The 12276-nt window shown below is 36.9% G+C and overlaps 1 protein-coding gene across 2 annotated transcripts in view; it reads left to right on the forward strand.

Annotated features, from left to right (window-relative positions):
* The window catches only part of USP16 (ubiquitin specific peptidase 16), a 38514-nt gene that overhangs the window by 6473 nt on the left and 19765 nt on the right, over positions 1–12276 (forward strand). Inside the window, exons 2-5 of one of the 2 annotated variants that reach the window (XM_006862510.1) lie at positions 353–453; positions 2896–3074; positions 9219–9322; positions 11212–11315. In XM_006862510.1, coding sequence (XP_006862572.1) covers positions 393–453; positions 2896–3074; positions 9219–9322; positions 11212–11315 — 448 coding nt within the window. In that variant the 5' untranslated portion in view covers positions 353–392. The remainder of the gene's footprint in view (positions 1–352; positions 454–2895; positions 3075–9218; positions 9323–11211; positions 11316–12276) is intronic. The other variant, XM_006862511.1, reaches the window with a different exon arrangement.

Here is a 12276-nt window from a genome sequence, read left to right on the forward strand (position 1 = left end):
AGATTTCTTGCTTCTGCCACAAATTCCCCCAGCTGTGAGCCTTCCAACCTTCTAAGTATTCCTTTATATGTGGTTCAGAGTTCTGGGACCATCCCCTGAACCTGCTTGGTCGGGTATTCTGTGTTGTTGTTGGAGCTCTCTGCTATACGTCCACCCGATCCGCCATCTTGTTTGTTCTCTGTTGCACAGAGTTCTTTTGAAAATTAAGTAATATACCTGAATGAGTGAGCTTTGTAAATTATACAGTATGCTGTACAAGCTATGATCTTATGTATAGTTTAGTTATATTACTGTCTCCTAGAGAAATAGAAAACACCATTTTTGGTCAAGCTAACTTTATCTTGTTTTCTAGATTGTATTTTGTGTCATTAAGTCATCCATAAAGTACCAACATGGGAAAGAAACGGACAAAGGGAAAAACTGTTCCAATCGATGATTCTTCTGAATCTTTAGGTACATTTCACTTATTGACTCTTTAAAGTTATGTTTATATCCCCAAATGGATAAGCATTTAAAAATATATAAACACATAATCAGTGTGCATTGTTATCATGTAATATGTGTTTTAGCTTTTTATACCTACATGTTATTTAATAGTCCTGGTGTGGTGTTATGGGTTAATGCACTAGACTGCAAAGCCGTTTGAGCTGCAGGGTCACTGGTTCAAGCTCATCAGCTGCTCCTTGGAAACCCTATACAGGGTCACTGTGGGTTGGAATCAACTCGACGGCACTTGACAACAACAAAAACATAATATTTTTATTGGCATTGTATTCAATTGATGTAAAGGACCATGATGCGTATTTCATAGTATATGTAGCTAATTCCCTACTGCTATAAATTTAGGTGGTGGTGGTTATGTGCCATGGATTCGGTTCCAACTCATAGCGACCGTGTTCAGGGTTTCCAAGTCTGTAAATCTTTATGGGAGCAGAAAGCCTCATCTTTCTCCTGCAGAACAACTAACTGGTAGTTTCAAACTGCTGACCTTCCGGTTCACAGCCCTATTCATAACCACTATGCTACCAGAGCTACTTAGGTAGTCTTTTAATTTTTTAGTCTTAGGAATAGAGTACCAATAAACATTTTTATAGTTAAATCTCTGTCCACTTATGTTTTTAGTAAAAATTCTAGAAATAGAATTGCTGGATCAAAGGATATAAATATTTTGAAGGATTTTTGATCCTGTTGCGAAATTACTCTCCAAAAATGTTTTCCTAATTTAAAGTCTTAGATCTGCCGGTGGAGGCTTATATATTGCTGTGATGCTAACCAGGTTTCAGCAGAGCTTCTAGACTAAAATATACTAGGAAGAGTGGCCTGGTAATCTACCTCTGAAAATAAGCCAGTAAAGACCCTGTGGATCACATTGGTTCCATCTGTTGTGCATGGCATCACCGTGTGTCAGGGACAACTTGACAGAAGCTAACAAAAAAAAAAAAACAGCAACAGCTACATCAAATAAAATATTTCACCAGCACTAGTTATATAATTTGTAAAAATGTTTCCTGATTTGTTATTTGATAAAGGAATCACCTGTTTTAAGTTTATATATTGGCTCATGCTGAAGTTTAGTATTTTTCACATGACCTCATTTGCATTTATATTTCTTCTTTTGATGTATTGTGAACTTACTGGAATGAAACTTATCTTGTCTGTTAACTACTTTTAAACCTTAAGGACCTTTGAAAAAACTCAGGCCTTTCACAGTACTTTGCAAAGCCCCTCATTTATTCTGACCCCAATATGGTTTTCAGCCTCAGGTCCAGATGTTACATTTTTACACATTGTGTGGCTTTAACACCTCTTATTTGGAGCCTGGTGGCTCTGTAGGATAAGCACTGGATTGCGAACCTCAAGGTTGGTGGATTGAGCTCACCAGCCACTCTTAAGGGAGAAAGATAAGGTTTTCTGCTCCCGCAGGGATTTACAGCCTCAAAGTCTGTAAATTTTTTTGTGAATTGATAACAACTCAATGGCAGTTAACAGCAACAGCAACCGCCTCTTATTACTAGCCTTTTTGATGAGACAGCATATATTTCTCCATCCGTGAGTTCATGACATGTTGCTCTTTAGACTGTCCATCACTCCCTGAGGTTGTGGTTTAGAGTGTGAGCTTTGGAATCAGAAAGTCCCGAGTCCAAATTCTGCCACAGCTGCTCAGTTTTAAGTGTCCTTGGATGTAAATCTTAATTTTCTCAATCTTGTAGGCTGGTTATGAGGGTGAAATGAAATGATATATGCAACCATTTAGCACAATGCCAGGACCATTTTTGTTATGTACTATCAAGTCGCTCTGACTAATAGTGCCCCTGAATAGGCTTTCTGAGGAGCAGCTGGTAGGTTTGACTGCTGACCTTGTAGTTAGCAGTCAAGTGCTTGTCCTACAGTGCCACATCAGGAGTCTTATCAGAAATATTTATTGCTGATAATATTATCCAAGACTGTCCAGATATTACCTCCCTGTGAAATTTTGGCAATTTTTCCTATGCTGCTACAGCATGTTTTGCAGAGTTTTACACATTTATTTATTTATCTGTGTCTCCTGCCTGACTCCGTTACTCAAAGAGAAGAGCTGCTTTTAGGTTATGTGGCATCTACATAATTCCTGTCCTGCAGTAAGCCTATGAAGTGCTCTCTCTACAGACATTTTTAAGATAAAAAGCCATTTTTTAAAAAGAAATAACTACAAAATAGAAGTGATATTTATGGAGAGTTATAAGTAGGACTTTTAAAAAGTAACATTTCAAATTTATATTTTATTTTTACATAATTCATAATATCAAATGTCAAAAAGTTTTCAGATGAACTGCTTATAGAGTAAATTTCTTAGATGAAAGTTCTGAATCATTTTTGATCTTATGTGTACTTCTTCTTTGTTATGTGTTTTAGTAGAACCTGTGTGCAGACACATAAGAAAAGGATTAGAACAAGGTACTTTGAAAAGGGCTTTAGTGAACGTGGAATGGAATATTTGCCAAGATTGTAAGACAGACAATAAAGTGAAAGATAAATCTGAAGAGGAAACAGAAGAAAACTGGTCCATTTGGCTATGTCTTAAATGTGGCCATCAGGTATGCTTAAATTTTGACTATTAAGGGATTTTAGAAACTGTTTTAACTTATTTTAAGTCTTTAGGTGGTGCAGGCCATCACTTGTCTATCAGTTTGTTTTGCTGTGGTGGCTTGCGTGATGCTGTGATGTTGGAAGCTATGTCACTTGTTTTAAAATACCAGCAGAGTCATTGATTATGGACAGGTCTTAGTGGAGCTTCCAAACAAAGACAGACTAGGAAGAAGGAGAGGCAGACTATTTGTGAAATTTTACCCACTGAAAACCTTGAGAATAGCAACGAAACATTGTCAGATATAATACCAGAAGTTGAAAACATTATGAATATCAACAAAAAATTGCAAGATATACTGCCAGAAGATGACCCTGCAGGTTGGAAGGCACTCAAAATAGGACTGGGGAAGAGTTGCGGCCGCAAAGTAGAGTTGACCAAAATGACCCAAATGGAGTAAAGCTACTCAGAACTTTCATTTACTGATGTGGCACAACTCAAATGAGGAAAAATCAACTGTAAACATATATTAATAATTAGAATATATTAAGTATGAATCTAGGAAAATTGGAAGTTGTCAAAATGAATTGGAACTAATGAAAATCAGTATCATTAGTGAGCTCAAATGGACTGGTATTTGGTTACTTTGAATCATAAAATCATGGTTTTAATTCTAGAAAGGTGTGTGCCAGGGTTGTATTCTTTTACTGTACTTATTCAGTTTGTATGCTGAGAAAGTAATCTGAGAAGCTGGTTTATATGATGAGGAAAATGTCATCAGGATTGGTGGAATACTCATTAACAGCATGTACTTTGCAGATGATCCAACTTTGCTTGCGGGAACTGGAAAGTACTTAAAATACATACTGATGAATATCAAAGATCACAGCCTTCAGTATGGATTATACATCAATATAAAGAAAACAAAAATCCTCCCAAACTAGACCAATAAATAAAATCTTGGTAATTGGAGAAACGATTGAAGTTGTCAGAAACTTCAGTTTGCGTGGATCATTCATCAATACTCATGCAAGCAGCAGTCAAACAATCAAAAGATGTATTACATTAGATAGATGTTATGCAAAAGATCTCTTTAAAGTATTGAAGAGCAAAGATGTCAGTTTGAGGACTCATGCCATGGTATTTTCAATTGCCTCATGCAGTGTAGTGGTTATAAATCAGGCTGCGAACCGCAAGGTCAGCAGTTCAAAACTACCAGCTGTTCCGTGGGAGAAAGTTGAGGCTTTCTGCTCCTGTAAAGATTTACAACCTCGGAAACCCTGTACAGGGTCACTATGAGTCGGAACCGACTCCACTGCACATAACAACAACATGCATATGAAAGTTGGATGATGGTGAGTAAGGGAGACTACAGAAGAACCGGTGAATTTGAATTGTGGTACTGGAGAAAAATATTGAAAGTACCATGGAATTCCAGAACAAATAGATCTGTCTTGGGAGAAGTATACACAGAATGCTCCCTGGAAGCCAGGATGGTGAGACTTTATCTCTCATACTTTTGACATATTAACAGGAGGTACTCATCCCTGGAGAATGACATTAAACTTGGAAAAGCAGAGGGTCACTGAAAATGAGAAGATCCCAACTTGATGGATTGACACAGTGACAGCGTCCATGGGCTTAAAAGCAGCAGCAGTTGTGGCCATAGTGTAGGATAGGGCAGTGTTTTGTTCTGTTGTTCGTAGGGTTACTGTGAAATGGGAGTGACTCGGTATCTAAAGACAACAATAGATGTTGCAGACAGTGTGCTTGACTCTATAGTCAAGGAAATCCTTTGGAGCAGTTGTGCTCTGTAACACATGGGGTTACACATGAGTGGAAATTGACTTGATGCAATGAGTTTGCTTTTAATTTGTTTTACAAGGTGTTGCTTGTAAATTACAACATGGGTAACTTGGATGTCAGCTGGCATAGTATCTGTGGGGAAAAGCTTATGTGATGAAGATCTGTATAGTTTATTAGGGAATATTCTCAGGTACCAGACCAAGTAAAGAGTAGGCAAGGCAAGGCTATATAGAAGGACAAATTGAGCTAAGACCAGTTGCTATATGTTATCAGCCAATTCCACAGTGAACTCTGGCCTTTCAGAGATGTCTTCAACTAAACAAGGGGCCAGGTCTTTGTACCCACTCATTGATTAGCTATTGGATGTGGTCTGTCCCTTTAACTGAAGGTAATTCTTGAGGATTAATGGGGTTGTGAGTTTTCAGCAAGCATCACTCTTGGCAGCTAGGGGAATTAGTACTTCAAGGGGAGATCTGGGCAGTACACACACTATGCCAACTTCCATGGTACTAAATGTCAGGGTGTTTTAGTAGTTGCGAATGAAATTTATATGTTAGCAAACTGGGGTATTAGGCAGAGCTGTAAGAAAGATGAAGCTGGAAACCAATTATTTTTTTACAGTTGAAGTGTATTTTTACCTTCAGTGGAAATAATTACTGTAGTGTGGCCCAAGAGGATGGCGACCTGGTTTAGATAAATACTGGGGGGAAAAAAAATAGGAATGATCTAATTAGCTGCAAGCAGAAAATCTCAGGATTTTTTTTTTTTTTAATGAATTAAGTCTACATCCTTTAGGGCAAAAACTTTTATTTACTTGTTCAGTTAATGCTTACCATATCTCTGCCACTCCATAACTCCACCACTTGTTTGTGAATTTGTTGTACTTTGGTGGATTGAGTGTTGCTATGATTCTGGAAGCTATAGTACAGGTATTTTAAATACCAGCAGGATCACCCATGTTGGACAGGTTTTAGCTCAGCTTCCAGATGGAGACAGCCTAGGAAGAAGAAGAGAGACTATTTTAGAATATTTAGTCGTTGAAAAAATCCTCACCATCTCAGGCTTTATACATGGAATCCCCAAAATGGGGGGAACCTCCTGTTCCTTCCCAGAGTGGGTGAGGATGGGAAAAGAGTATGTATTTAAACAAAATTAAATTTAATAACCAGTTAAAAAAAAGAACATACCAAGATCTGCCCTGAAGTACAATGCTGTCTATGATAGGATAATATCATATGCCTACAAGGAAGACCAGTTAATATCACTATTCAAATTTACATACCAACCACTAAAGCCAGTAATGATGAAATTAAAGAATTCTACCAACTTCATCAGTCTGAAATTGATCATACATGCAGTAAAAAGATGTATTGATAATTGCTGGGATTGGAATGTAAAGGCTGGATAGAAAGAGGAAGGATCGGTAGCTAGAAATATGCCCTTGGTGTTAGAAACGATGCTAGAGATCGCACGATAGAAATTTGTAACACCAATGACTTGCTCATTGCAAATACATTTTTTAAACAACATAAAAGACGACTCTACACATGGATGTCACCAGATGGAATACACAGGAATCAAATAGACTGCATTTGTGGAAAGACGGTGGAAAAGTTCCATACCATCAGCCAAAACAGGATCGGGGCAGACCATGGAACAGACAGTCAAGTGCTCATATACAGGTTCAGGCTGAAGCTGAAGAAAATTGAAACAAGAGCCAAATATGACCTTGAACATATCCCACCTGAATTTAGAGATCATCTCAATAAAAGATTTGAATCATTAGACATTGAAGACCAGAAGAGTTGTGGGATGACATCAGGAACATCATACAGGAAGAAAGCAAAAGGTCATTAAGAAGACAAAAAAAAAAGGAAAAGACCAAAATGGAGTCCAGAAGAGACTCAGAAAGTTGCTCTCCAGTGTAGAGATGCTAAAGAATATGAAAGAAATCAGGAGGAAAAAATGCTGAATAGAAAATTTCAAAACGCAGCTCTAGAAGACAAAGTAAAATATAACGAGATGTGTAAAGACCTGGAGTTAGAAAACCAAAAGGGAATAACATGCTCAACATTCCTCAAGCTGAGGAAACTGAAGAAAAAAATTCAAGCCTCATTTGCAGTATTGAAGGATTCTATGGGCAAAATATTGAATGATGCATGCAGAAAGCATCAAAAAAAGATGGAAGGAATATGCAGAGTCACTGTACCAAAAAGAAATGTTCCCTGTTCAACTATTTTAAGATGTAGCATATGATCAAGAGCTAATGATACTGAAGGAAGAAGTCCAAGGCACATTGAAGGCATTCGTAAAGAACAAGGCAATTCATGGAATACAAATTGAAATCTTTCAACAAACTGATGACAACATTGGAGGCACTCACTCATCTATGCCAAGAAATTTGGAAGACAACTACCTGGCCAAGTGACTGGAAGTGATCCATATTTATGTCCTTTACAACGAAAGGTGACCCAACAAAAGGTGGAAATCATCGGACAATATCATTAATATCCATGCAAGCAAAATTTTGCAAAAGGTAATTCAAAGATGACTGCAACCATACATTGACAGAGAACTCCCAGAGGTTCAAGCCAGATTCAGAAAAGGATGTGGAAAGACAGATATCACTGCTGACATCAGATAGATCTTGGCTGAAAGCAGAGAATACCAGAAAGTTGTTTACCTGTGCTTTATTGAGTATGCAAAGGTTTTCAGTTGTGTGGATCATGGCAAGCTATGGACAACATTGCTGAGAATGAAATTCCAGAACACTTTAATCGTGCTCATGAGAAACCTCTATATCGACCAAGAGGCAGTAAAGAAATCCATTGATATATTGCATTAGGCAGATCTGTTGCACATGACCCTCTTTAAAATGTTGAAGAGCAGTGATGTCATTTTGAGGCCTGACCCTGCCATGGTATTTTCAGTAACCTCATGCATGTGGAAGCTGGACATTGAATAAGGAAGACTGCAGAATAATTATTAGTTGAGCTGCGGCTTTGGAGGAAAATAGTGAAATTACCATGGACTGTCAAAAGAATAAAGCAAGATGCATTGGAAGAAGTACAGCCATAATGCTTCTTGGAAGCAAGGGTGGCCAGACTTCTTCATTCATACTTGGGACACATTGTCAGGAGACCATGTGCCTGGAGAAGGTTATCATGTTTGATAACATGGAGGGGCAGCATAGAAGAGGAAGACCCTCCAGGAGATGGATTAGCACAGTGGCAGTAGCGATGGGTTCAAATGTAGCTACAGTTGTGAGGTTGGCGCAGGACCAGGCACTGTTTAATTCTGTTGTGCATAGGGTCCCTATGAGTCATTACTGACTTGATGGCACCTTATCTCTAGTGCTAGGGCTTTTGGGGAAAATAAAGTTAATAAAATAGAATAATATTTGTGTCATGAAGACTTATGATCCTTCAGTACAAAGAAGAAAATAAGGAATACCAGTAGGAATTTCCACTAAGTTTTGTAGTTTATTTATAGAAAGGAGAAAATATTTTCCTTTTTGCGAGGATGGGTATAAAATTTTTGGAAAATTGTTTTTGAGCAGAATCTGGAAGAATGGGTGGGATATGACCAGGTTGTAGTAACAGTAAAGGATTCCAGGACAAATGGAATAATATGGATGCAGTTGTATAGTTGCGAAAGTGCTGGGTGTGCTTTTAGATGGCATATGAAATATGAGTCAGAGAATATGGTACTTAATGTTTGGTCAAGTTGAGATCGCAGGGAATTGGGCTTGTTCATTAAAAGATTAAGAGTGATAATTTTTTGATTGAGTGCATAAGCAGTGGTTTTTAAATTTTAAGGAAAATTAAGCTAAAAAATATAGGTGTATGTAAGAGGCTGAAGTCAAAGAGAAATTTTGAGGCCTTTAAATAGTCCAAACATGACCTAATGAGTTGCTGGAAAGGAGAAATTGGAGAGGAAGGGTACTTCCAGTGCATGGCTTTCTAAATACCTTTTTAAATGATGTTCTTATGTTGTTGTTAAGTGCTGTTGAGTCAATTCCGACCCATAGCAACCCTTTATAGTATTTCCAAGGAGCAGCTGGTGAGCTTCAACCACCGACCTTGCAGTTCAAATGACTTTGCAGTCTGATGCATTAGACCACAGCGCCACACCAGGACTGTTTTCAGTTGCACATAAATATTCAAGGTCTAGTCAAAGTCCAAACTTCTGATAATGTTTTATGTCAAAAATTTTATGTTAATGTTTTATTTTCAAATTCTTATGATTGGCTATATTACTTCAGCCACTTCCTTGTTCATTAAAGATTATGAATTCTTCATTCCATGAATTTCTGTGACTTTGAGGTGTATGGTTGTGATTTCTCTAGGGCTGTGGCAGAAATTCTCAGGAGCAGCATGCCTTGAAGCACTATAAGATACCACGATCTGAACCTCACTGCCTTGTTCTTAATTTGGACAACTGGAGTGTATGGTGAGTTTCAAACTTTGAATACATTGACTAGAAATATCTTGGAATATTAGAGAATGAAGAGATTTGAAATGTTTAGGAAAGAAAAAATTTTAAAGATTTTATTTATTTAAATACTTCTAGAAGGGTGGAGAATGGAATGCTATATGAAACATTTGTGTAGTATTAGACAAACAGAAAAATTATATCATGTAGAAGGCTTAAGGAATCTTTATCCCTTTATTCTTTGTTGTGGTATTATTATAAAGGATTTTGTGGCCTGTTTTTAGTTTTAAAACTGGTATACCAAGAACAAATGTTAGACAAACTGAGATTATAATAACTTATCTAGGTAATGAGCTTGCATGTAAATAAATTTTGGGCTGATGTTTTACATTTTCTATTTTGATATTAAAATAAATGTTCATATCTTTCAGACCCATGTATTTTCATAGCAGCGTTCATTGTCAGTTGTAAAATTTGTTAGTATTTTGAATTATGTAAATGTGTTTTAAAATGTTTAGCTTACTGGCCAACTACTGGAAGACATCCATATTTATGCCCATTAAAAAAAATATGACCCAGTAGAATATAGAAATTATTGAACAGTATCATTGATACCACACATAATTAAAATTTTTCTGATGATAATTCACAAATTGTTGCAGCAGTACATTGACAGGGAGCTGCCAGATTTCAAGCTGGATTCACAAGAGGACATGGAATGAGGGATATCATTGCTAATGTCAGAAAAATCTTGGCTGAAAGCAGAGACTACCAGAAAGATGTTTCCTTGGGGTTTAATGACAATGCAAAGGCATATCCTAAACTATGGGTAATACTGTGAAGAATGGGTATTCCAGAACTCTTAATTGTGCTCATTTGGAACTTGTACATAGACCAAGAGCAGTCACTCACCTAGAACATGGGGATACTGAATTGTTTAAAATTAGAAAAGATGTGTGTCTGAGTTGTGTCCTTTCATCATAGTTATTCAGTCTGTGTGCTGAGTAAATCAAAACCAAGAAGCTAGATTACATGAAGAAGAACATGGCATTAGGATTAGAGGAAGGCTCATCATCAGCCTGTGATATGCAGGTGACACAACTTGCTTACTAAAAGTGAAGAGGATTTGAGACATTTCCTAATGAAAATCTAAGTAAACAGTGTTCAGTATGGCTTATAGCTCAGTGTTAAAACAAAACAAAACAACTAAACTCACATTTGCACCAATAAACAAAATCATGATAAATGGAGAAAAGATTGTAGTTGTCAAGGACTTCATTTTGCTTGAATGCACAGTCAGTGCTCATCTAAGCAGCATTCACAAAATCAAACACTGCATTGGGCATATATGGTGCAAAAGACCTACTTAAAGTGTTCAAGAGCAAGGAGGTCAGTTTGAGGACTAAGGTATACCTGGCCTAAGCCATCTTTTCAATTGCCTCATATGTCTATGAAAGCTTAGCAATGAATAAGGAAGACAGGAGAAAAGTTGATGCATTGAATTATGGTGTTAGCAAAGACTACCGAAAGTAAAATGGCTTGCCAGAAGAACAAACAGATCTGTCTTGAAAGAAGTACAGCTGGAATAATCCTTGGAAGTAAGGATGGTGAGACTTCATCTGATGTACTTTGGGCATGTTGTCAAGAGGGGACAGTCAGCAAAAAAGAGAAATTTCCCACAATGCAATGGCGAGAGACAGTGACTACACAAGTGGACATAAACAACAATTGTGAGGATGGTGCAGGACTGAGCAACATTTCCTTCTTTTGTGGTTGATATGAGTTGATACCAACTTGACGGCACCTCACACCACCATCACGATACATTTTGTAATTGAGAAATTGTAATTTTGGTGTCTTCTTTTGATTGTTTGTCACTTTTTTCACTCTGATTTTTTGGGAAATAGGTGTTACATGTGTGATGAAGAGGTGCAGTATTGTACTTCCAATCGATTGGGTCAGGTGGTTGATTATGTTAGAAAACAAGCTGGTATTACAACTCCAAAATCAGGTAAAATCATCTGTTTCTTAGTGCATTCGGTGATGCTGACTATATGTGCTGCTATTTAGATTTATTTATACTACTATGGCATTTACAAATAGCTGGATAAAATTAGTTATAGTTGTCTTGAAAATATGAAACTATTTTTGGTTAAGAACATGAAACAGTAGAAATATATACAATTATAAGATGCTAGATTTGGAAGGGATCTGAGAAATAAACTAGTTAGTTGTGGTGAAGAATTGTACAAAGTAACGTTCTGTCCCCCTAACCTAGATGGGGCTTAAGGTAGAACTTACACTGACTTTATTGTATTACATTTTGTAATAGCAAGATTTCACTTCATTTGTTGGAATGATATAAAATAAAGTACTTCTAGTAGGCTGATATCTGTCAGGTATTTACAAAATTCCTTTCATAAGTAATTGAATTAATTGGGTTGGCTTACTATGTCCGTTTTAAGTTAGTTTAGATTTTCACTGGGAAAAAGGAATAACATGATCAAAGAAGTATCTCTGGCAGAGCCAGATGGTTTATTCTGTACTTTAGGTGAGTTTTTTACCTGCAGAATTTATTAGAAAATTTATTTTATGTCCATGTGCTTTATTTGGTTGTTTTATTTTTTAATTTCTCAAGGTATAAAATACACTCATTTGCAAAGATTTTTTATGCAGTAGAAAAGGGAAGATTTATACAAAAGTGGCTTCATAGGATAAGCACTGGACTGTGAACAAGATCTGGACTTGGAGCCCACCAGTCGCTCTGCGGGACAAAGATGTGACATTCTGTTCCCGTTAAAACTTTAAAAGCCTTGCAAACCCTGTATAGGGTCTCTATGAGTCGGAATCGACTTGACAGCACTTAACAACAATATACTGTTTGATTTCATTTATCCAAATAATTCTCATTTCAGTTTTAAGTATTTTGGATTTATTTGTTTCTCTCTTTCTGTACAGTATTTTACTTGTAT

Source organism: Chrysochloris asiatica, unplaced genomic scaffold (assembly GCF_000296735.1).
Source record: "Chrysochloris asiatica unplaced genomic scaffold, ChrAsi1.0 scaffold00049, whole genome shotgun sequence".
Classification (NCBI taxonomy): domain Eukaryota; kingdom Metazoa; phylum Chordata; class Mammalia; order Afrosoricida; family Chrysochloridae; genus Chrysochloris; species Chrysochloris asiatica.